This window comes from Erinaceus europaeus, chromosome 2, assembly GCF_950295315.1.
Source record: "Erinaceus europaeus chromosome 2, mEriEur2.1, whole genome shotgun sequence".
In the NCBI taxonomy this organism is placed as follows: Eukaryota; Metazoa; Chordata; class Mammalia; order Eulipotyphla; family Erinaceidae; genus Erinaceus; species Erinaceus europaeus.
Genome location: NC_080163.1, coordinates 122,291,639 through 122,318,178, shown reverse-complemented (window position 1 = coordinate 122,318,178; position 26,540 = coordinate 122,291,639). Strand labels below are relative to the sequence as shown.

The following is a 26,540-nucleotide window of genomic DNA, read 5'->3' as shown; positions in this document are numbered from 1 at the left end:
TACTCTCTGAAAGGAGGCTGGGTCAACATACTCTGCCACTCGAGGAAGACAGGTCTTGAAATGAATGCAGCCTAGATCATTCCTAGATATGACCACAGAATGTGAGTTCAGACATAGAGGGATGCAGAAGTTACACAGGCTCCTGTGCTGAATATGGGTCCCAGATCAAATAGATGGGGTTTACGGTTAACGGCATTTATATACTCTTCCCATATTTGGGAGCTACTCTCTTCCATGATCAGCTTTCTAGTCCTATTTCCAACTCTGACACCATCTGTCCAGACAATACCTTGAGCTCACCTGCATGGTAGCTGTCAGGCTCATGCAAAAATTAGTTCAGTCACAAGCCCCTTGGAATATACCTAAAATAGACTTACAGCTTTCCCAAAATGGAGATCCAAAATCTCATCTGCTCTATTCTTACCTTTAGGTTCCTAATTATTAAACATTTTATTCTGCTTTATATCTTAATGATTTTTCAGCCACCAAGTTGCAGATGGTACTATGATGCCAACCTGACTTCCCTAGGCAGATGACCTCACCAATGTGTCCTGGAGCCCCACCTCCCCAGACCCCTGCCCAACTAGGGAAAGACAGAAACAGGCTGGGAGTCCGGATGGATCTGCCAACACCCATGTTCAGTGGGGAAGCAGTTATAGAAGCCAGATCTTCCACCTTCTGCAACCCATAATGATCCTGGATCCATACTCCCAGAGGGATAAAGAATAGGAAAGCTTTCAATAGAGGGGAGGGTATATGGAACTCTGTTGGTAGGAATTGTGTGGGATTGTACCCCTCTTATTGATCATTATTAAGTAAAAATAAATAATAAAAAGAAAAAAGAACTTGGGACCTTAGAGCCTCAGGCATGAAAGTTTTCTCCCATCCAAGTGCTAACCCTGCTTAGCTTCCAAGATCAGATGAGATCGGGCATGTTTAGGGTGGTATGGCCATAGACAGGCATGAAAGTTTTCTGCATAACCATTATATTGTCAACCAGGCCAGAGTACACTGTTAAATGGCTCAAATGGTGAGTTTTATGATAAATTTTTATCTCCAAAGTCTCTACTTAAATAACAATCACCATAGTGATTTTAAAAGCCAGGAGATGGTTCACCTGGTAGAAAGCACACATTACCATGCACAAGGACCCCATTCATGTAGCTGACCACCACAGGGGAGCACCTGCTTGCGGGAAACTTCATGGGCAGTGGAGGGGTGCTACAGTGTCTCTCCTCTCTTGTCTCTATCTAAAAATGAAGGGGAAAAAAAAGACAATAAACTCCATGGAGTCATTAAAGCAGCAATCCTCAGTGATAATATTGGTGGACAAAGAGAGAGACTCTGAAGAGAGAATTTTGGATTCAAATCTCAGCTATTTATTTACCAGTGCACTACTCAGCTCTGGCTTATGGGGACTGAACCTGGGACTTCTGAGTTACTTTAGACTTCTGAGTCTAAAGTAATACAATTAGAGCACTATTATGATATCTTCTCTGCCTGTATTGTCTTTCATTTTTACTTCTGGGACAGAGACAGAGAGGTAGAGATAGAGAGATAGGGTTGTGTGTGAGTGAGAGAGAGAGAACACAGCACTGAAGCTTATTTCAATGTACTGGGTTTTGGGCTCGAAGCTGGCTGGCATACATGGCATAACAACGTAGTGAGCTATTTTGTCTGCGCTCAGCTCTCTATTAAGAATAGAATGTCCGGAGTCAGACAGTGGTGCAGTGGGTTGAGCGCAGGTGGTGCAAAGCTCAAAGACCCGCATGAGGATCTTGGTTCGAGCCCCTGGCTCCCCACCTGCAGGGGAGTCGCTTCACAGGCGGTGAAGCAGGTCTGCAGGTGTCTTTCTCTCCCCTTCTCTGTCTTCCTCTCCTCTCTCCATTTCTCTCTAACCTATCCAACAACGATGACATCAGTAACAACAACAATAATAACTACAACAAGGGCAATAAAAGGGAATAAATAAATTAATATCTTTAAAAAGAGTAGAATGTCTTGGGTGCAGGTGAAAGTACTTAGCTTCTCCTGACATCACCTATAAACAGGAATTACCGCTCCAGCCTCTAAGTGAGAAATCAATGAAGTAATACAATTAGAGCACTTAAGACAGTGTCTGGGATACAAGTGCTCATGCCCCTTGGCAGTTGGTCACTAGATTCAGAGTCCCTCAGCTTCTGGGGGTCAGCATGATGCAAAAAACTAAGTGCTTACTTCAAATATTTCACTCATCTCTTTCCCACCTTAAATATATCAACCCCAGTCTACTGATGAGAGCACGGGCTTCCTTCCAGGGGCTTCTCTGTCAGACCCAGGGCCCTCACTCCTTCACCCCAACCCCTCACCCCCAGCCTCTGAACCCGGCAGTAAATCAGTGAGCAGGACTGCAGATCAAGGTCTAACAAAGCCAAGAGCTCCACTCAATCCCAACGGGCCACAGGGAAACTGGGGTGGATGGTAGAGGGGTGCTTCCAGGGGTAGCACATCAGACCAGGTCACCCCCACAGCTAATAAGGGGTAGGTCTCTCGAGGTCCAGCAAAGATCGAGAAGATCTATTAAGAATGGATCAAGGTCTGTCAAAGTCCAGAGCCCGGGCTGCTGGCCTGTCTTGCTGAGACTCTCCCTCCGTGCTGAACCAACCCCATGATGCTGAACGCCCCCTCCGGGAGGGCCTCGAGTTAGAGGCTGCAGGTGCCAGTGTTGAGGGTCAGCCCGCGCGGCCCAGTGCGTCCCATGCAGGCCCCGCACGGGCCCGGGACAGCGGCGCCCCCTTTTCTCCAGAGCCGCGTTCAGAGTGACACCTCAACCCCGCCCACCGGCCCCTCCAGAAAGGGGCGCTGACAAAGGGGGTGACAGCCAGGGCCTCTCTGGAGCCCCGCGCCGCATCGGGTATGCGGGGTGGGTGCGGCCCCGAAGGCCCAGGGACCGGAGATCCCGGGGTGCGCCGATGTGGCGGGGGGGGGGTGAGTGCTGCGGAAGGGGCTTTTGGGATTTGGGGTTCAGAAAGAGGGGCGCAGGGGGCGGAGTTCGGGAGACCGAGAGAGTCAGGGTTCCGGGTAAGCCCTGCGCGCGTCCTGAGGGCGTGGCTGAGCGCAGAGCTGGGCTCAGGAGGGAACGCGGGGGGCGCGGTACCTGCAGCTGCGGCGTAGTCTCCAGAGCCGCTCCCGCCAGATCAACGCGGCCGCCGCCCCCGTCACCGCGGACCAGACGCGCCCCACGTGACCTGCGCGCGCAGGAGGCGGAGCCACGGCGGGGTCCGCCTCACCCCCCCCTCCCGCAGGGCGAGATGCCCACCCGAATGCGGCTGCGCGGTGGTTGCCGTGGAAACCCAAGATGCGTTGAGCTGCCAACGGCGCGGGCACCACAGGGGCGAGCGGAAGGAGGGTTGGGCGGCTCGCCGGGTGTCCTAACCGCTGCGGCCTTCTGTATTTCCACTGGAAATATGCACCCCGACGCCTCGCACCCCGCGGCGGAGCAGGACTGCGTGCAGAAGCCGGTCGTAGAGGAGTGCGCGGGCGACCACAAGCAAGCAGCCCCCCAGGGCTGCAAGGAAGGTGCCTGAGGCCGCCCCAGGGGATCGGGGACGGGGGCGGGGCTGCTGCGCACACCCGGCTGCTGCAGCTCATGGCCGCCCCCAGTGCACCCCCGCCGGCGCCGGGAGCAGGCAGCTGCCCCTGCGTTAGGCACATCTCATCCGTTCCACACGGAAGAGGAAACCCTTTTCATTCTGCAGGTGCTGAGGTGCTAAGGTCACATCCAATGCAGCACGATAAGCCAGAACTGAGCAATATGCGGGTTATTGGGAGGAAAGAAACAAAACAAAACAAAACTTAATTGCTTCTCTGTTGCGTGTGCGGCAAAAGGGAGCCTGGCCTTCATTATCCTGAAATAAGCTTTGGTGCTGTAGTCTCGCACACCCTCTCTCTCTGTTCATCTGCCTCTCTCTAAAATAATAATAATAATAACAATAATAATAATAATTAGACCTGGGAAGTGATGGAATGGAAACTTACCATGGGAGAGTTTTCATTGAGCAAGTAAAGATGTACTTGCTTTGTGTTTCATTTATTTGTTTATTAGATAGAAGCAGAGGAACTGAGAAGGGAGAGGGAGATAGGACTGCTTGCAGAAGCCGGGCATGGAGGAGTGAAAGGGAAAGAGGCAGACACCTGCAGCTCTACTTCATCACTTGTGAAGCTTTCCCCCTGCAGGTGGGGCCCAGGGGCATGAACCCTGGTCCTTGCACATTGTAATGTGTATGCTTAACCAAATGCACCATCATTAAGCCCCCGATTCCATTTTATTTAACCCAGTTCTTCTTCTTCTAGCGTTTGCCCTTCTTCTCCAGAAGGCCAGTCAACAGCGTCAGGTTGAGCCTGATGTAAAGTTTCAAGACCTCCTTTGAATCTGGAGAGGTGGCAGTCGTAGACTATGTGGGTCATAGTCTGTCTGGAGCCGCAGGGGCAGTTCTGGTCGTCTCTGGCTCCCCAGCGATGGAACATAGCGTTGCACCGGCCATGGCCTGTTCGATAGCGATTGAGGAGGGCCCAATCATAACGTGTTAGGTCAAAGCCGGTTGACGCTTGCAGGGGTCTGTGATGAGGTGTTTGTTCTTTACCTCAGCTGACTGCCAACTCTGTTTCCAAGTCAACAAGTATATTTTGAGCATCCATGCAAGGCTGCTTGAGGGGTTCTATAGAAAGAACTATATACTCTGTGAAAAAAAGGACCAGAGCTCTTCAAGCTGTATTTAGACATCAGCTGTGTAACTGACCCACTTTGTGGGTATTGGCCTAGGGTTAACCTTTCTGAACCCAGTCTCTTGGTCTGCAAGCAAGAATAATTATGCAGGCTATACAGGGAATTATCAATACAGATTCCTGCAACTAGTGGGCCAGTTTTGCTATTTGCATAGTCAATTAAATATTGTGTATTATCTATCACCTTTAAAAATTGTATTCACACTCACCTGGTGTCTTTTGTAGTTGACATTGGACACAGAAAGAAAGTGTTAGGCTCAATCCCACAGCGTTTAGTATTGCTCAGTGGACCAGAGAACACAATAAAGAGCAGTAGTCAATAGTCCTTTATATGAACTGGTCAGTTTTGACTGATATTTTTAAATGGTTGAATGTCTCCTTTAATTGTTAAAGATTGTTTGTTTATAGGGGTGGAGAGAGAACCAGAGCATCACTCCAGCACATATGATGCTGAAGATCAAATTCAGGAGCTCATGCTTGAGAGTCCAATACTTTATCTACTGCATCACCTCCCAGGCTGCTTTACTGAATGTTTGCCCAAAGCATCCCCACTATGTTTGTTTCTTCTGTAGTTTTCTTAAGATTTTTTTTTTCAGAAAAACACAGGTGACTTGAAAAAAATTTCTGAGTAGATGGAGTGCTAGACTTGAAAGCATGAAACCCCAAGTTTGATCCCCCCAAACATAGAAGAGTGACTCTCTGGCTTCCATCTCTCTCTTTCTCTGTCTTATGTAAACATTTTCCATATGTAGTAAAGTTTTTTTTAAAGAACAGAAGACATTATAACAACCACTCATATATTGCCAACAATAGTTGAAGATGATTCATGTCATATTTGTTTGAATCCTTTTTTAATGAAAGAAATAAAACATTAACTGGGGAAAATAAACAACCCCAGAACATTAGCTGGGGATATACCATAATATTTTTTTCTTTTGTTATTTAATAAAGACCAAAAGATTGTAAGATAACATGGGATATAATTCCACACAGTTCCCACCAACCAGAGTTCCATATCCATATATATATATATATATATATATATATATATATATATATAGGTATATATATTTATTAATGTATAATGATTTTTAAAACATACTCTCATGCCTGAAACACCAGAGGACCTAGATCCACTGTGCCACCTCCCAGACTCCTGTGTGTGTTCTTAACATATAGCATAGATTTGTGAGTTTTAATTCACTTAATGGTATCTTGTGTTTGTTATGAAACTTGCTCTTTTCACTCCACATGTTTCTGAGAATTATTATTTTGGATTTCCAGTGCATTTTATTCCAAATCAGAACAATATTCCATTGTTTAATAAGTCCCTATGGTGGACATTTATATTGTCAACAGTTTTTGACATTTACAAAGAATGCAGAGATAAATATCTTTGTATGTCTCCCTGCGTCCCAGCACAAGAGTGTTTATAGAGGATCTGTGTAGAAGAAAACTTTTCAAAGCTCTTATAAATGCTTTAAAGATTGATTTTAGAGGAATACCAAAGGAGACCACCTGGGACCACAACAAAACAGAACTAGAGCGACTTCATGAACACACCAAATCAGCGGCGAGTGCAAACACATGTGGCTCATGGACAGCGAGGAGCCTAGGGAGAGAGTAAGTGGCTGAGAACAGTCCGGCATTTTACCATTCGAGACACCATCTCCAGTCTGTTCCACCAACAAGGGGACTGCTGAAGGGAGAAGAGGACTCCCCTGAGACTCACCAAATGCAACTGTGAGTCTCCATTGCTACTGCCCCCAGAATCTGGAGCAGTGGCAGGAAGGCCTTGTGCTGACACTAAGGGACAGAGAACTAACCAGGAAACTCAGGAGAAGATCTATACCTAAGTGGCCTAACTGTGAGGCTGTGAAAGTCTCTTTGCATAACCACTGGATTATCTCTGTCCCACCCTGCTTTATCTCTTGGTCAGGAGTCAGTGATTAAGAGAAGAAGCCTACTTACAGTTTAAAATCCCTCAGGCTTCTATATCCTACAGGGAAGAAAAAGAACAAAAGAGACTTTTAAGCCATTGAGCTCCAACTCAGGGATTAAAATACTATTGAAACAACTGTTAACTTCGCAGCTGTGAACCCTTTAATAACCCTACTTAGACACAAGTCAATCCAGGCCAAGAGTGATCAGTAATTTGAAAAGTACTGAGAGAGGGACCTCATGACATACTATATAAAATGGTAAAACCAATAAGAAGAAACACTGGAGAAATGAACCAGGACAAGAGTCCAGTTAAAAGTCCCCCAAAGGTTGAAGCACAAAATAATGAGGTCAATATCCAAACACTAGTTAAGGAAATAATCACAGAAGTGAGCAAAGAGTTTGAAAGAATTGTCATCAGAAATGCAGAAACACTGATTGAGACCCTGGAAGAAAACACTAATTATCTCAAGGTTATTAGCTGAAATCTGAAATAACTGAGCTAAGAACACAACTAGCTGAACAAGCTAAAACAGTATAAGAACAGGGTAACAAAATAGATGAACTCCAGAAAATAGTAGAGGGGAGAGAGAATAGAATAAATGAGGCTAAAGACAGAGTTAGCAAGATTGAGGACGAATTAGAGACAAAAAAGAAGAGATCTCAAAAAGAGATTAAGAGATACTGAAAACAACAGAGACGTATGGTATGACTTCAAAAGAAATAATATACACATTATTGGCTTACCAGAGGAAGAAAGGGAGGGGAAGAAAGCATTCTTCAGGACATAATTGCTGAAAACTTCTCTAGTCTAGACAACATAAAGGACATAAAGGTTCAAGAAGCCCAGAGGGTCCCAAATAGAATTAACTCAGACTTAAAGACACAAGACACATTATATTTAGAATGGAAAGGAATAAGGATAAAGAAAGGATCCTGAAGACTGCAAGAAAAGAGTCACCTACAGAGAAAAACACATAAGATTAGCAACAGACTTCTCCACACAAACACTATAGGCCAGAAGAGAATGGCAAGATATCTATCAAGTGCTTAGTGAGAAAGGCTTTCAACCAAGACTACTATATCCTGCTAGACTGTCATTCAGACTAGATGAAAGCATAAAACCTCAGATAATCAACAGTTGAAAGAATCAACTATCACTAAGCCTGGCCTGAAAGAAGTTCTGAAAGTTCTCCTATAAACAGTCAAACCACCATATATCAGAACACTCTAAAACTGCACAAGAATGACTTTAAAATATCAATCTTTGATATCAATAAATTTCAATGGCCTGAATTCACCTATTAAAAGGCACAGAGTAAGAATATGGACCAGAAAACACAACCCAACAATATGCTGTCTACAAAAAACCCACATAACTCAACAAGACAAACACAGACTCAAAGTGAAAGGATGGAAAACTATCATACAAGCCAATGGCCCACAAAAAAGGGCAGGAACAACTATTCTCATATCTGACATGATAGACTTTAAAATACCCAAAATTAAAAAACATAGGAATGGACACTACTTAATGCTCAGAGAATCAATCAGTCAAGAGGACTTAACAATTATTAATATCTATGCACCCGGTGAGAAACCATCTAAATACATCAAACAGCTACTGAAAGAGCTACAGCAATATATTAACAGCAACACAGTCATAATAGGGGACTTCAACATCCCACTCTTCTCAACTGGACAGATCATCCAGGTATAAAATTAATAAAGACATGAGGGACCTAAATGAGGAGATAGGTAAACTAGAACTATTGGACATTTTCAGAGTCATTCATCCCAAGAGACTGGAATATACATTTTACTCAAGTCCACATGGGTCATTCTTAAGGATAGACCATATATTAGGCCACAAAGACAGCATCAGCTAATTCAAGAGCATTAAAATCATCCCAGGAATCTTCTCAAGACCACAGTAGAATTAAACTAACACTTATCAACAAAAGATTAGTAAGAGCCCCAAAATGTGGAAGATCAACAGTACACTACTTAACAACTACTGGGCCAAAGAGGAAATAAAGGAAGAAATCAAAATGTTTCAAGACTTCAATGAAAATGAAGACACAAGCTATCAAAATATTTGGGACACAGCTAAGGCAGTACTGAGAGGGAAGTTCATAGCCATACAAGTACACATTAGGAAACAAGAAAAAGCACAAACAGCCTTATTGCACATCTTAAAGACCTAGAAGAAGAAGAACAAAGGAACCCTAAAGCAACTAGAAGGAGAGAAATCACTAAAGTTAGGGCAGAAATAAATGACATCAATGAAAGTAAATGTTGGTTCTTTGAAAGAGTGAACAAAATCAAAATCTTTAGCCAGAATCACAAAACAAAAAAGAAGACTCAAATAAATCAGATCATAAATGAAAGAGGGGAGTGCTATAATGAAATAAATAAATAAATAAATAAATGAAAGAGGGAATATCACAAAAGACACCGCAGAAATTCAACATACATTTGAGGTTTCTATGAACAATTATATGCCACCAAGCTAGAGAACCTGGAAGAAATGGATGATTTCCTAGATACCTACCAACTTCCAAAACTAAGTAAAGAGGAAGGGGATAACATGAACAGGTCCATCACAGCTAATGAAATGGAAACAGTTATCAAAAGTCTTCCCCAAAACAAAACTCCTGGACCAGATAGTTTTACAAATGAATTCTACAAAACCTTCAAAGAAGAACTAATACTTCTACTTTGAAAAGTCTTCCAGAAGATTGAAGACACTGGAATACTCCCTGCCACCTTCTATGAAGACAACATCACTTTGATACCAAAAGCAGACAGGGACACAACCAGAAGAGAAAACTACAGACCAATATCTCTGATGAACATAGATGCAAAAATATTGAACAAAATTCTAGCCAACCATATATAGCAGTATATTTAAAAGATGATTCATCATGACCAAGTGGGGTTCATCCCAGGCATACAAGATTGGTTTAATATATTTAAATCAATCAACATGATGCACCACATCAACAAAAGCAAGACCAAAAACCACATGATCATATCAGTAGATACAGAAAAAAGCCTTTGACAAAACACAACATCCCTTTATGATCAAAACACTACAAAAAATTGGAATAGATGGAAAATTCCTGAAGATAGTGGAGTCTATATATAGCAAACCTACAGCCAACATCATACTCAATGGTGAAAAACTGGAAGCACTTCCACTCAGATCAGGTACTAGACAGGGCTGCCCACTATCACCATTACTATTCAACATAGTGTTGGAAGTTCTTGCCAAGCAACCAGGCAGGAGCAAGGAATTAAAGGGATACAGATTGGAAGAGAAGAAGTCAGACTCTCCCTATTTGCAGATGACTTGATAGTATACACAGAAAAACCTAAGGACTCCAGCAAGAAGCTTTTGGAAATCATCAGGCAATACAGTAAGGTGTCAGGCTACAAAATTAACATTCAAAAGTCAGTGGCATTCCTCTATGCAAATAAGGTAGAAGAAGTTGAAATCCAGACATCAATTCCTTTTACTATAGCAACAAAAACAATAAAATATCTAGGATAAACCTAACCAAAGAAGTGAAAGACTTGTATCCTGAAAATTATGAGTCACTACTCAAGGAAATTGAAAGACACAAAGAAGTGGAAAGATATTCCATGTTCATGGGTTGGCAGAATTAACATCATCAAAATGAACATATTACCCAGAGCCATATACAAATTTAATGCTGTCCCCCTCAAGATCCCAACCACATTTTTTAGGAAAATAGAACAAATGCTACAAATGTTTATCTGGAACCAGAAAAGACCTAGAATTGCCAAAACAATCTTGAGGAAGAAGAACAGAACTGGAGGCATCACACTCCCAGATCTCAAATTGTATTATAGGGTCATTGTCATCAAAACTGCTTGGTACTCTAACATGAATAGACACACTGACCAGTGGAATAGAATTGAGAGCCTGGACGTAAGCCCCCACACCTATGAACATCTAATCTTTGACAAAGGTTCCCAGACTATTAAAATGGGAAAGCAGAGTCTCTTCAACAAATGGTGTTGGAAAAAATGGGTTGAAACCTACAGAAGAATGAAAGTGAACCACTATATTTCACCAAATACAAAAGTTAATTCCAAGTGGATCAAGGACTTGGATGTTAGACCGGAAACTATCAGATACTTAGAGGAAAATATTGGCAGAACTCTTTTTAAAAAAATTTCTTTATTGGGGAATTAATGTATTACATGAGACAGTAAATACAACAGTTTGTACATAACATTTCCCAGTTTTCCATATAACAATACAACCCCCACTAGGTCCTCTGTCATCCTTCTTGGATCTGATAGAACTCTTTTCCGAGTTTTAAAGACATCTTCAATGAAACGAATCCAATTACAAAGAAGACTAAGGCAAGTATAAACCTATGGTACTACAGCAAATTAAAAAGCTTCTGCACATCAGAAGAAACCACTCCCCAAACCAAGAGACCCCTCACAGAATGGGAGAAGATCTTTACATATCATACATCAGACAAGAGGCTAATAACCAGAATATATAAAGAGCTTGCCAAACTCAACAACAAGAAACAAATGACCCCATCCAAAAATGGGGGGAGGACATGGACAGAATATTCACCACAGAAGAGACCCAAAAGGCTGAGAAACACATGAAAAAATGCTCCAAGTCTCTGATTGTCAGAGAAATGCAAATCAAGACAACAATGAGATACCACTTCACTCCTGTGAGAATGTCACACATCAGAAAAGGTAGCAGCAACACATTCTGGAGAGGTTGTGAGGTCAGCTGCTACTCAGCTATTAGAAATGATGACTTCACTGTTTTCAGCCAATCTTGGATGGACCTTGAAAAATTGATGTTAAGTGAAATAAGTCAGAAACAGAAGGATGAATATGGGATGATCTCACTCTCAGGCAGAATTTGAAAAACAAAATCAGAAAAAAAAAAAAAAAACATAAGTAGAACCTGAAATGGAATTGGAGTATCACACCAAAGTAAAAGACTCTGGGATGGGTGGGTGGGGAGAATACAGGTCTAAAAAGGATGACAGAGGACCTAGTGGGGGTTGTATTGTTATATGGGAAACTGGGGAATGTTATGCATGTACAAACTATTGTATTTACTGTTGAATGTAAAACATTAATTCCCCAATAAAGAAATTAAAAAAAGAAAAATTGATTTTAAGAAGTCATGCGTTAAAATTTAAAAAGTCAGACATTGAAGGAGTATCAGTGTTCAATACTAAAAGCAGTTAACTATTAAGTTAAAAATTAGAGGAATATCTTGTACATTTATCAATCTCTATATAACCTATCTCTTATTTTACAGAAATTAATGATTCTAAAGATATATGTGCAAGTCTTTGTGACACATCCTGTCGAAATGAGCAGAAGCAGAGTGGTGACAACAGATCAGATGTTTGCTTGTCACAGAAAGATGACAAGGAAAACAACAGCCCCAGGTATCCGGCAAGGAGCTGCAGTTTTATTTATTTATTTATTTATTTATTTATTTTAAATTTTTTATTTAAGAAAGGATTAATGAACAAAAACATAAGGTAGGAGGGGTACAACTCCACACAATTCCCACCACCCAATCTCCATAACCCACCCCCTCCCTTGGTAGCTTTCCCATTCTCTATCCCTCTGGGAGCATGGACCCAGGGTCGTTGAGGGTTGCAGAAGGTAGAAGGTCTGGCTTCTGTAATTGCTTCCCCGATGAACATGGGCGTTGACTGGTCGGTCCATACCCCCAGTCTGCCTCTCTCTTTCCCTAGTAGGGTGTGACTCTGGGGAAGCTGAGCTCCAGGACACATTGGTGGGGTCTTCAATCCAGGGAAGCCTGGCCAGCATCCTGGTGGCATCTGGAACCTGGTGATTGAAAAGAGAGTTAACATACGAAGCCAAACAATTCGTTGAGCAATCATGGATCCCAAGCTTGGAATAGTGGAGAGGAAGTGTTAGGGAGGTACTCACTGCAAACTAGTAGTAGTGTACTAAAAAAGTAGTAGTGTACTACTGCTTTCAGGTATATATTTTGCAGTAGTTTATGGATACGTGTGCACATAAGCTCTCTCTCACAGAAACTGGTGTATATCTAGGTTATGGGACTTTGTTAGAAAGTGAACTACCTGAGATGAAATTAGAGTGTACTATAAAAGGAAAGGTCTCACCCGAGTAATGAAGCTGAAGGGTTGTCATTCCACACGTGAAGTCTCTGGACATAGTCTGAGGTGAAGCATATTGAGGTGGCAATCGTTGCGTTGGTTAGGTTGTGATCGGCGGATGCAATATTATTTGGTTTGGATTGGGAGATGCATACGGGAAAGTGGGCCCTATCCAAGGGTTCCAGGACTGGGGGAAGTAGGGGCTCTATAGTGGAGATGTGAGGTTCCTGCTGTCTTAGGGTTCAAAAAGACAATCGATAGTTAATGTTATCATCACATTATTTGTTAATTGGGTTAACTTTGAAAAGTCCTTTTGTTATGGTTTGCTGTACAGGAGCTGCAGTTGTAACACACATTTACTGAGCCAGGGAACTGATACAATCATCCCTTTGTACAGAAAGGAAACTCAGGAGGATGAATGGTTGATTCTATGGCTGAGAATTTATAGAGGATGCCAGGACAACACTCTCTTTGTAGCATAACAAACCACAATCTATTAAACTTTAATGCTAGTCCTGAAGAGGAAAACATCCGTAGTTTTTGATGGCACTATTACGAGTGTTTTGCTGAAAGCAACAATATTGGATAAGGCCCTAAAAGCTATACAAAAGCATAAGGGTTGGGAAATTAGCTCACTGGGTAGTTGTGCTACCTTACTGCATAACATGCCTGCCTGTGTATAAGGTCTTGGATTCAATACCCAAGACCACATAGTAGCACCATGGACAGCAGACGGGGCATGTATGGTGAACTATAGTGTGTCTCTTTTCTCTCTCTCTCTCTCTCTTTCCTGCATCTTTCAAAAAATAAATAATAGGAATTTGGTCCAGAGAGGTCATATGGAGCTATTTCACATACATTGTGGCTCATCCCTGGTGCTGCATTAGAGTTAGAGATAATTCACAGGGGTGGGTCATGTGTGTCACCCAAGTTTGACCTCCAGCACCCCATGGCTTTGGACTGGAGGAAGTTCTGGTGCTGTGGTGTTCCTCTCCCCCCTCCACCTTAATGAAAAAAAAAGTTATCCTGGGAGCAGTGAAATTGTGTGTGCATAAGACCCTACCTCTGAAAAACAGAAAAAGACTTAAAAATAGTTATCAGTCATATCAGATGTTGAGTAACATGGAGAGGGAATGGATGTAGTGAAGAAACTTTGGAATATACTAGATTCTGACAATTTGACAATTTATTTGATAATTTCTTGTTCATGATTTTACTTAACAGAATGACTAAAAGTTTCTTGAAAAAATTCTGCAAGCAACACAAGCTTTATATTACTCCATCATTGAATGATACTCTCTATTTACACTTTAAAGGTAAAGGCTGGGTGGAAGGACTATTTCATATCAGGCAGAAGACTAGTGGGATGAGAAATTATTTTCAGGGGTCCTTGGGAGTTCTCAAATAATATTTAAATGGAAGACTCAGAGTTTAGCACCCTGGGAGATGGTGTAGTGGGTAAAGCATTGGACTCTCAAGCATGGGGTTCTAAGTTCGATCTGCTATACTATGTATGCCAGAGTCATACTCTGGGTCTCCTCTTCTTTCTCTGTCTTATTGATAAATCTTCATTTAAAATAAGAGTTTAATGGAGATTTACATAAAAACAATAATATTTTCTTTGGAGACAAGTCTTTTTTTTTTTTTTTTAAGGAGAGCAAGGGCTATGGACTACCTGGATACAAAGGAAACACATTGGTATCTCTGATTTATGTATTTCAAGAATATATATATATATCCTCCAGGATTATCACTGGGCCTCAGTGCCAGCACTATGAACCCACTGCTCCTAGTAGCCATTTTTTCATTTTACTTACTTATTTATTTTTGCCACCAGGGTTATTGCTGGGGCTCGGTGCCTGAACTACAATCCATTACTCCTGCAGTCAGTTTTTTAAAAAAATTATTTATTTTAGACAAGACAGAGAGAAATTGAGAGGGGGGAGAGAGAGGGAGAGAGAGAAAGATAAACACCTGCAGACCTGCTTCACCGCTTGTGAAATGTCCCCCCTATAGGTGGGGAGCTGGGGGCTTGAATCCAGATCCTTGTGCTGGTCCTTGTACCACCTCCCTGGCAGCTGGATTGCATCCATGTTCATTACAGATTTTTGGTCTAGAATTCTTTTTTCCAGTGATGTCTTCGTCTGGGTTTGGTACTAGGGTTATACTGACCCCATAGGATGAACTAAGAAGCATGGAGGGATAATATAATAGTTAGGCAAAACAATTTTCATGCCTCAGGCTCCAAAGTCCTCAATTCAATTTCGACCTAACCCCTGCACCTCTAATCCTTACCACAGGCCAAAATTAAGCAGTGCTCTGGTAAAAAATAATAAATAGGGGGCTGGGCTGTAGCACAACAGGTTAAGCACACATGGTGCCAAGCACAAGGACCAGAGTAAGGATCCAGGTTCAAGCCCCCAACTCCCCACCAGCAGGGGGTCGCTTTACAGGCAGTGAAGCAGGTCTGCAGGTGTCTATCTTTCTCTCCTCTCTGTCTTCTCCTCCTCTCTCAATTTCTCTCTGTCCTATCCAAGAACAATAGCAATGACAACAATAACAACAATAATAAAAAAAGGCAACAAAATGAAGAAAATGTTCTTCAGGAGCAGTGGATTCATAATGCAGGCACAGAGCCCCAATAATAACACTGGAGGTAGAAAAATAAATAAATAAATAAATAAATAAAATCTTCTAGCTTCTGAAATAAATTGTAGACATTTGGTATGAAGACATTGTCTTTTTAAAAATTAAATTGTGGCCTAGAAGGTGGCACAGTGAGTAGTGTGTCTGACCTATAAGCATGAGGTCCTGAATTCTGTCAATGGCACATGTGCTAGAGTGAGGCTCTGGCTCTCTTTCTCCCTTTCCTATCATTAATAAATAAATCTATAATAAATAACTCTTTACTAACAAGTGAGATGAAGGAGGGCAGAAAGAGAGGGAACCAGAGCATGTGTCAGGCACATGCAGTGCCAAGGCTGGAGCTCTGAAACACATGCCTGCAACTCCTGTGCTTTATGGCTGGGCCACCTGCTCACTATGAGAATTCTTACATATTTTTTCTTGTTAACCAGAACACTGCTCAGCTCTGGCTTATGGTGGTGTAGGGGATTGAACCTGGGAGTTCGGAGCCTCTGGTATGAGAGTCTCTCTGCATAACCATTATGCTATTCCCTCCTCCTCCTCCTCCTCCAAGAATTCTTGTCTTCTAGAGATATTGAGTTTGGTATGAAGAACTTGAGGTAATATGGAAAATTATTTTTGTGATCCAGGAGGTGGCGCAATGGGTAAAGTACTAAACTCTCAAACATGAGGTCCTGAGTTCAACCCCCAACAGCATATGTACTAGTGTGATGTCTGGTTCTTTCTCTCCTTCTATCATTCTCATTAATAAATAAATAAAATTATTTTTCAAAAGAAAATTTTTATTTTTTAATATTTTTTATTTGTTACATATGAGACAGAGTTTCACTGGAAGCAGAAAGAAGGGAAGAGAGACAAAATTAGAGTACCATTCTGGTACACACAGTGCTGTAGGTCAAACTGGAAGCCTTAGGCATGAAAATCCAAAGCTCTACCAATTGAACCATCTCCCTAGTCACAGGAAAATTATTTATGTTATTTATTATTTTTTTCCTCTAGGGTCATCACTGGGGCTTGGTGCCTCAACTACAAATCCACTGCTCCTGGAGGCCATTATTTCCATTTTGTTACCATTGTTGTTGTTACTGTTATTGCTGTTGTTGTTGTTGGATAGGAAAGAGACACATCGAGAGAGGAAGGGAAGACAGAGAAGGGGAGAGAAAGATAGACACCTGCAGACCTGCTTCACCGCTTGTGAAGTGATACCTCCCCACCTGCAGGTGAGGAGCTGAGGTGTCAAACTGGGATCCTTGAGCCCATCCTAGCACTTCGCACCACATTTGCTTAACCTGCTGTGCTACAGCCTGTCCCCTGGGAAATTCTTTTTTTTAGGACTTAGCTTTATTTATTTGAAATGAGACAGAGTTTCATATGAGAGAGAGGAGGAGAGAGTACCACTCTAATAAATGTAGTGCCAGGGATCGAACTAGAAACCTCAAGCTTGCAAATCCTTTGCTCTGCCCACCAAGCTATTTCACCGGTTGTGAAAAAATTCTCATGAAACCTTTTATGAAAAAGGACATGAGTAAAAAAAAAATCTGTATGATGTCTATATTTAAGTTCTATTATGACTATGTAAACAAACTTCTTCAAGACAAGTTTGGAAGGAGGTAAACAGTTTGATTATTGGGGAGGCAGAATGATGGGTAAATTTTTAATCTGTCCATCATCAGCACTGCAGTTTTTTAATCAAAACATTTTCAGATAAAATAATTTTGAAAGTATTGGCAATAGATTAATCATCAATTGGAAATCAATAGATGGGGCTGGGCAGATAGCCTAATGGTTATGCACACAGCCTTCCTGACTGAGGTTCTGAGCTTCCAGGTTCAATCCCCAGCACCACCATAAACAAGAGCTAAGCAGTGCTCTGATAAAAAAAAAGGGAAAAAAAATCAGTGGAGTTCTGAAAGAAAGCAAGAGATTTATTTTTCCTACCATTAATTATGGCTTCTAACACTGGAAAACAATAATAAACCAAGTACTGCAATTTGCTCAAACTGCCTATGTGGCTGGAGGTGGCGCTCAGGCACATCTTAATGAGGCTCTTTCTCCCCTTAGCTGTAATTTCCTCAGAGCTGGTTTATTTCCAGCATTCATGTTATCTCTCCACCCTCTCTCAATGCTGCAGTGCAAGGTTCCACCATACCAGACTGCAATTCCAGTAGAAAGATCAGCTCTTGGGGCTGGGGTGGTGGTGCACCTGCTAGAGTACACATGTTACAATGCACAAGGACCCAGGTTCAAGTCCCCGGTCTCCACCTGCAGAGGGAAAGCTTTGCGAGTGATTGTTGGTATGCTTCTAAAAACCCCTTCTGTTTCATTAGTTTAAACCCCCCTGCTTAACACTATTCTATTTACATAACCACTATATTCTATTTACATAACCACTTCATTCTATTTACATAACCGCTGTTAACAAGCACCACCCTCCCTCCAGGGCATTGGTGGTTCAGTGGTAGAATTCTTGCCTGCTCCGCAGCCCCCTCTCCTTGTCACACCCTGATTTTCACCAGTCACTTTTCTCTCCACCCTCTCTGTGTCGCATCCTGTTCCCACCCTACTGGGCTAGTATATTTATAAGGACAAGATTGTAGTTTTTAGTTTAGCTTAGCTTGGTATAGATTGTGCTGCGTCCTGCATGAATAAAGAGATAGTGCGTACAACCCAGCCATGAGTCCCGGGTCGTCTGTTACCCGCCCGTGAAGCCAGCCCGGCGAAAACAACAGTGATGAAGCAGTGCTGCAGGTGTCTCTCTGTCTCTCTTCCTCTCTACTTTCTCCTCTCTCTCAACTTCTGGCTGTCTCTATCAAATAAAGATAATTAAAAACTTTTTTAGTGGGGGTAGATAGCATACAGGTTATGCAAAAAAACTGTGATACCTGAGGCTCCGTAGTCTCAGGTTCAGTCCCCCACACCACCATAAACCAGAGCTGAGCAGTGCTCTGGTTAAAAGAAAAGAAAGTTTAAAACATTTTTTTTTTAAAGAAAGAACAGTTCTTTCAAAGGGAACTAAGAAACTCCTCAAAAGTCAGTAACCTTGACTCTGCTAAGTGTGACCAGCCTGGAATGAATCATGACCTGAATGGGCTGTGGGGATTATAACATAAAGGAAAATGGCAGTGGTATTCCTATAGGAAGGAGTATGAATCCTAGGCAGGCAGGCAGGCAGGCAAAAACAAGGGGTACCTTCATGTTTGTAGGAGCACATTGACACCCCCTTCCTTTTCACCAGGGTTTGGTCGTATTGAGAACTTGGAGGAGTACACAGGGTTGCGTTGTCTCTGGCTGGAGTGCAACAGGATAGAGAAAATTGAGAACCTGGAGGCCCAAACAGACCTGCGTTGCCTCTTCTTGCAAGTAAATTTGATTCATAAGATCGAGAACCTTGAACCTCTGCAGAAATTGGATATTCTGAATGTCAGCAACAATTTCATCAAGACCATTGAAAACCTCGGTTAGAATGAGCCTAGACAAGTCCTTTTGTGTACCCCTATATTTACTAACTTCTCTTGGGAGGGAGTGGAAGGATTTCTCTTTGGGCAAGATACAATTTTATACCCTGTTGCTTACTTCTGCTCAATTCCCTACCTAGCCTGTCTGCCTGTCCTGGAAACACTCCAGATAGCCCACAACCATTTAGAGACAGTGGAGGACATTCAGCATCTCAAGGAGTGTTTGAAACTCTGCGTCCTTGACCTTTCACACAACAAGCTAAGTGATCCAGAGATCCTGAGCGTCCTTGAGAGCATTCCTGATTTGGTAACACAATTACACAACTTGCATTCTCTTTAAGTTCTTTAAATACCAAATCTCTATTCTTTCCTTTTAATTTATTTTAAAATATTTATTTTTCTTATATTTGATAGAGAGAAATTGAGAGAAAGAGGGAGATAAAGAGGGACAGAGAGACACCTGCAGCCCTGCTTTACCACTTGTGAAGCTTTCCCCCTGCAGGTGGGGAGGGGGCTTGAATCAGGGTCCTTGCACATGTGCACTCAACCAAAGTTGCAACACACCTCAGTCCCTTTTCTCTCTCTCTCTCTTTCTTTCTTTCTTCCTTTCTTTTTTCTTTTTATTATTTATTCCCTTTTGTTGCCCTTGTTGTTTTATTGTTGTAGTTATTGTTATTGTTGGATAGGACAGAAATGGAGAGAGAGAGAGGGAAGACAGAGAAGAGAGAGAGAGAAAGACACCTGCAGACCTGCTTCACCACTTGTGAAGTGACTCCCCTGCAGGTGGGGAGCTGGGGGTTTGAACCAGGATCCTTAAGCCAGTTCTTCACCACTCATGAAGCTTTCCCCCTGCAGGTGGGGACCAGAGGCTCAAACCTGGGTCCTTGCACTTTGTAACATGTGCACTCAACCAAGTGTTCCACCGCAAGGCCCCTCATTTCTTTTTTAAATAATGCTTATTTATGATAGAGAGAAAAGAGAGAACCAGAGCACCACTGACACACATGATGCCAGAGATCAAGCATGGGAACTCATGTTTATTAAGTCCAGTGTTTTAGCCATGGTGTCACTTCAACTATTTAGTTATTTGAAAGGAGAGTTAGATAGACAGACAGACAGACAGACAGACAAGAGAAAGAGAACATGGACCAGAGCATCATTTTGGTGTATGCAATACTAGACACTGAACTCAGAAACTAATGTTTTCAAGTCCTGGTCTCTGGTACTGTGCCTCCTGCTAGCTGCTTTTCTCTGTCTTTTTACCTGATTTCACTTTTCCACTTTGTATTTTTAGCTGGAGTATCTTAAGTACCACTTGCAATAACCATTTCACCAACAAATACTTTAGTGTGTGATTTGTGGCCTTTTTTTTTTTTTAGTATAGTCACAATACTATTATTACATCTGAAATATTATGATGATTATTTAATACCTAGCTCATGTTCATTTACCCCATAATCTCAAAGATGTGTTTTGACAGTTGGACTATTCAAATCTATTACCAGATTACTACTTCATCGTTGGATCATTTGTTTTGTAAATTCCTTTTGACGTGTACCCATTTCCTCTTCCATGTGTTTTCTCAAAGAGTATTTGAAACTCTACATCCTTGACCTTCTTCCACAACAAGCTGACTGATCCAAAGATCCCGAGCTAATAGAGCCCATTCATCTATGGAAAAGCAAAAAACAAAAACCCAAAATCCACTATTTGTTATTTATTGCCTCCAGGGTTATCGTTGCAGTTCAGAACCTGTATTATGAATCCACTGCTCCTTTGACCAATTTTTAAATTTTTTTGGATAGGACAGAGAGAACTTGAGAGGGAAGGGGGAAATAAAGATGCAACTCCCCTGCAGGTGGGGATCTAGGGCTTCAAACCAGGATCCTTATGCGGGTCCTTGCCTTTCATACTATGTGCACTTAATCCTTTCTCTCTTGTTTGTTCCGTATTGGAGTACTGGATTTGGTTGAGTACATTCTCATAGTGTCATTCACCATAGCAAGTGTTTCTGGCATTTCTTCTAGAGGAACAGTAGAACCTGAACTTGATCAGATTCAGGTTCTGTCAGTTTTGTGTGCTGATATGTATCCCATAAAGAGTCAATTTTTTTTTTCCTCCAGGGTTATTGCTGGGCTCGGTGCCTGCACCATGAATCCACCGCTCCTGGAGGCCATTTTTCCCCCTTTTTGTTGCCCTAGTTGTTGCAGCCTCGTTGTGGTTATTATTGCCATTGTTGACGTTGCTTTGTTGTTGGATAGGACAGAGAGAAATGGAGAGAGGAGGGAAGACAGAGAGAGAGGGGAGAGAAAGATAGACACCTGCAGACCTGCTTCACCGCCTGTGAAGCGACTCCCCTGCAGGTGGGGAGCCGGGGGATCGAACCGGGATCCTTACGCCGGTCCCTGCGCTTTGCGCCACGTGCGCTTAACCCACTGTGCCACCGCCCGACTCTCACAAGTCAATTTTTTTTTGTGACACCCCCCCAAAAAAATGTTAAGATTGATTAAAGGTTCCTGGTGATGTCATCCTGAACCAGCTGTTATAAAGCTCTCCATCAGTTTCTCTTCCTGATAAGGTTGCGCATATGCATTACTTCACTAGAAGTTTCGTACTGATTGTCTTCTTTTCTTTTCTTTTCTTCTTTTTCTCTTTTTAGTATTTTTTTTTTTTTTTATTAACTTAGATGGGAAACCATATCTTTTTTTTTTCCTCCAGGGTTATCGCTGGGGCTTGAGCCTGCACCACAAATCCATGGCTCCTGTTAACCAAACGTTCCCATTGTTGTTATTGTCACTGCTGCTGTCGTTGTTGTTGGATGAGACAGAGGGAAATTGAGAGAGGAGGGGAAGACAGAGAGGGAAGAGAAAGACAGACACCTAAAGATAAGCTTCACCACTAGTGAAGTGACTCCCCTGCAGGTGGGGAGCCCGGGGCTCGAACCAGGATCCTTGAGCTGGTCCTTGCTGTCTGCACTATGTGCGCTTAACCTGCTGCACTACTGCCCGGCCCCTCATACTGATTGTTTTCTAATACTGTTATTCTGTATTTACTAGCTGGAATGCATATATAGAGAGCTTTCATTTGTCAACTAGTAGTTCCCTAGTATACCATCCACACAGACAAGCTCAGGGTAATTTTTTTTTTTTTTTGCAAGTTTGCTTCCTTGTTTTCAGGGGGAATGAACTGAGAGTCGATCAACTGCTATTGCTGAACAATGAAAGGTGTATTGGTGTCATTATGAAGTCAAGAATTTTACATATACATCATTTTTTAGAGATTAAATTTATTTATTACATATTAGATAGAGTTTGGAGAGAGGGAGAGAGGGAGAGAGAGAGAGAGAGGCAGCTAGAACATCACTCCTGTGCATGTGGCACCAGAGATTCAGTCTGGAGTCTCACCTACAAATCTGTGCCCTCCCAGCTGAGCTATTTTGCTGGCTCCTACATGTGCAGTATTTGCTATGGCCCGTGGAAATCCTTGCAGTGACTCCTGGGTCTGTATCAACTCTAGTACACTTTGCTGCCATCTTTCCTTTCTAGTGTGTGTGTTCTGTGTGCAAGAGAAAATACTAATGGTGACACCCCCCCCATCACTTTTTTACTACCTAGGACATGCTTAAATAGGAAAAGTGAATCAGTTTAGAGGAAAATATATGGGTGGCTCACCCTATAGAGCACACATGTTAGCATGTACAACAACCTGGGTTCAAGTCCCTGCTCCCCACTTGCCTGCCAGATGATGAAGCGGTGCTGCAGGTGTCTCTCTTTCTCTTTTCATCTCCGTCTTCCTTTTCCTTCTCAATTTCTCTATAAAAATAAATAAAAATAACCCTCAAAAAAAGAAAAATAGTCAACAGACAAGGGATCACTTACAGAGTAAACTGTCAGGCAACATCATCGATACCATGGTGGTAGTATACGGCTATATTACATCATGCTTCTGTCATATCAAAGTGCCACTGATTGGGATACTTAAATGACAGAAATGTATTTTCTTTTTATCACCTGGAAGTCCCAGATGAAGGTGTGGACAGAGCTTGTTTCTCCTTAATCATCCTCACTCCTTGTTTTGCAGATGGCTATGTTGACCCTCTTGTCTCTCTGTGCCTGTCTGTGTCCTCACCTTCCCCTCTTATAAAGACACTGCTAGTAGTTGGGGAGATAGTGCTGTGGTCTGTACATCAGACTTTCATGCATGAGGTGCCAGAGGTCCTAGGCTCAGTCCATGGTACTGTATGCCAGAATTAAGCAGTGCTCGTGTGTGTGTGTGTGTGTCTAAAATATTCTTAAAAGATATTAATTTGTGTGGAGTTGTACCCCCCCCATCCTTTGATTTTTGTTAATGTCTTTTTTCTTAAATAAATAAAATTTTTTTAAAAAGATACCATTAATTGTGGGTTAAAGTCCATTCATGTGGCCTCATTTAACCTTAGTCACTTCTTTTTCTCTCTTTTTCTCTCTTTCTGTCTCTCTGTTAGAGAGGACAGACTGAGAGGAGAGACAAAGAGAGACACCTGCAGACCTGCCTCACCGCTTGTGAAGCTTCCCCCTTGCAGGTGTGCCAACTAGGCAAGCCACTGTCCAGCCCTTATTGAGTCACTTTTTTAAAGACTCTGTGTCCAAATTCAGTAAATGCAGACGCTTTTGAAAGCACACTTCAGCCCATAACAAAAGCAGTCTCCCTTATAGCTATTTTGTGGTTATTTTTAAATTCTCATACCTCTTGGTACCTTTAGCCGGGGTTTACTGCTCCCAGATTCTACCCCACCATGGGTTTCTCACAAAGGTGACAACAATGGTGAAGGTGCAAGAGGAAGTTTAGACAATGTTGAATTAACTAGTTCACAAAATACCACTTTTCTTCAACAACAAATCCCACATTAGGTATGAAAAATATCTTCTTAGTTGAGCCAGTTGTAAATGCTGTACTCACACTCATTGCCTCTCAAGCAGGAGAGGAAGAGACCAGACTGAAAGATGGAGCGGAAGCCCTCTGCATCCCTCTCTCTTTCCTCTTCTGAACCTTCCATGTAGAAGATATGAGCCTGGTAGGAGAGGCACTTTCCCTTTTTACCCTGAGTCATGCTTCTTATATGTCCAGTTGCTGAATCCATTTTCTTAAAATGTGTCCTGGCAAGGAAAGATAGAAAACAATAAATTAGACGGAGATTAATTTCAGTAAAAGAGATTGGGTGAGCAAAACTAATGTAATCACCACTCTTGGAAAAGGGCTCAGGAAATGTTTTTTCAATATTGTCTGAAAGGACAGTGAGATTTAGGGTTTGAGATTTAAGTAGAATAAAGGAGCTACTCAATTATCAGGATAGTCCTAATGGCACAAAACAAGGAAAGCTTCTGATGGCTAGTTGATAGTCAGGATGTGATGTTGGCTTTTTGTTTTACTTCCTTATAGGTTGGGCATAGTGCATGTAAACTGTTTATGTCACATCCCATTTTTTAGTAATTGATTTGCCTGTTTACTTACAGCGAGTACTGAATTTGATGGGAAACCCAGTTATTAAACACATACCTAATTATCGAAGAACAGTCACTGTTCGCCTCAAACACTTAACATATCTGGATGACAGGCCAGTTTTTCCAAAAGACAGGTAAGAAGGTTTTTTTTTTTCTTTTTTCTTTTCTTTTTTTGCCAGAGCACTGCTCAACTCTGTTTTATGGTGTGCAAGAATTGAACCAGGGACTTTGGAGTCTCAGGCAGGAGAGTCTCTTTGCATAACCATTATACTATCTACCCTGCCCCCACCCAAGAAGTCATTTTGGTCACATTTTATTATGTAATGATAGAGCTCATCTAACTTTTAAACATTTCTAATTTAAATTGTTTTCACATGCCATTAAATATCCTTTGACTATAGTTTCAACTGTCTATAACAGTAAATTCTCTTTCTGAACACACAGTCACACATTTTTTTTTTTCAAAATCCCTTGACTAATGTCCTTGTGTTGTGTTTGGCCTAATTGCTGATTATTTCCTTAGGATGGAATTTTAGGAGTTGTATAGCTGGTTAAAGAATGATTGCTGGGTGACATGATAAGACTATGTTCAGTTCTTCTAATTGCCAAACTGCCTTCCAAAGTGCTGCACCATTTTGCATTCCATCAGCAATGAATGGGAATGCAGTTTGTTGTTCCATATCCTCTCCAGAAACTAGTGTTGATGGTGCTTTGTATTTTAGACATTCTAATCTGGGGGCTGGGTGGTAGCATACCAGGTTGATTGTACGCATTGTATACATCACAAGAACCTGGATTCAAGGCCCTGGACTATACCTGCAGGGGAGGGGAAGTTTCATGAATGATGAAACAGTGCTTCAGGTGTCTGTCTGTCTGCCCCACTCCTCCCCCTCTCTAAAACCCCCTTCTTTCTCAATTTCTGTCTCTATCCAAAATAAAAAAAAATAAATTCTAATCTGTATTCTGGGATATTTTGTTATTTTGATGCACAGTGCCCTAATGTTATGTGATATGTTTATCTGATATATATATATATATATATATATATATATATATATATCCCATTATTTCATAGACATCTCAATTTTGTGGGTTATTCTTTTCCTTTTTATAGTATTCTTTTCATTACACTATTATTAATTTTTTGGTATCCAGCTTCTCTGTTTTTATGTTCTCACTTATGCTTTAGGCATCACATCTAGAAGGCTTTGCAAATCTTGAACATAAAGAATTAAAATGTACTTGGGTTAACTTCTATCACTGCCACCATGTTTTTGATTTTGAGGGACATGAACAAGTTTGATCAGATAGCATATGGTTTGTGTTTACTTTTAACCTGTAAAAATTCAAATCTTTCCAATTTGTGTGTTCTCCTAAACAGAGCTTGTGCAGAGGCGTGGGCCAGGGGAGGGTTTGCAGCTGAGAGAGAGGAGAGGCAGCAGTGGGAAAACAGAGAGCGGAAGAAGATTACAGACAGTATCGAAGCCCTAGCCATGATCAAGCGGCAGGCTGAAGAGAGAAAAAGACAGAAAGAAGGTCCAGAGCAAGGTATGTACTCCAGATGGAAGACTCTTCAGATTAGGGAAACTGGCCTGTTTAATTTACAGCCTGCTGATTCATCTGCCCTTGGCCTTACCCACCTCCAAGGGTAGTAAAAAGTCTCAATACTCTTCTGTATTGTTGCAACCCACGTTGAGAGATTATGATGCAGTTTATCAAAATGTACCCAGCTTTCCAAAAGAAATGTTAGCTATCTATAACTACCATAATAAATCACCCCAAATTTAGGGGTTTAAACAATACATGTTTATTATCTTTTTTTGAATTAAGAGTTACTTTATTGAGAGTGAGAGTGAGAGAGAGGGAGAGAGATCAGAGCAGCACTTTGGCATATGCAGTGCCAGATACCAAACTTGGAACTTCATGTTTGCATGTACAGGGCTCTAGCTACTATGTAAACTCCTAAGCCACAACATTTATTATCTTAACCACATTTGTGGAGGCCAAAAGTCTGACTTGGATCTTACTCAGCAAAAACCAAACTACCTACAGAGTTACGTTCCTTCTAGAGGCCCAGTGAG

The 26,540-nt window shown here is 41.8% G+C and overlaps 2 protein-coding genes across 7 annotated transcripts in view; one reads left to right on the top strand and one right to left on the bottom strand.

Moving 5' to 3' along the window:
• The window catches only part of HSDL1 (hydroxysteroid dehydrogenase like 1), a 35,037-nt gene extending 31,810 nt beyond the window's left edge, over positions 1-3,227 (bottom strand). Inside the window, exons 1-2 of one of the 6 annotated variants that reach the window (XM_060185100.1) lie at positions 3,137-3,213; positions 1,118-1,250 (exon numbers count right to left, since the gene is read on the bottom strand). In XM_060185100.1, the coding sequence (XP_060041083.1) occupies positions 1,118-1,156 (39 nt within the window). In that variant the 5' untranslated portion in view covers positions 1,157-1,250; positions 3,137-3,213. Of the gene's footprint in view, positions 1-1,117; positions 1,251-3,136 lie in introns of those variants that run through there. The other 5 variants (XM_060185103.1, XM_060185102.1, XM_060185104.1 and 2 more) reach the window with 5 other exon arrangements.
• A 107-nt stretch (positions 3,228-3,334) lies between these two features.
• DNAAF1 (dynein axonemal assembly factor 1) overlaps positions 3,335-26,540 on the top strand; it is a 29,917-nt gene continuing 6,711 nt past the window's right edge. Inside the window, exons 1-7 of the mRNA XM_060185107.1 lie at positions 3,335-3,558; positions 12,041-12,173; positions 14,103-14,194; positions 18,760-18,981; positions 19,120-19,286; positions 24,472-24,593; positions 25,841-26,007. Coding sequence (XP_060041090.1) covers positions 3,447-3,558; positions 12,041-12,173; positions 14,103-14,194; positions 18,760-18,981; positions 19,120-19,286; positions 24,472-24,593; positions 25,841-26,007 — 1,015 coding nt within the window. The 5' untranslated portion in view covers positions 3,335-3,446. The remainder of the gene's footprint in view (positions 3,559-12,040; positions 12,174-14,102; positions 14,195-18,759; positions 18,982-19,119; positions 19,287-24,471; positions 24,594-25,840; positions 26,008-26,540) is intronic.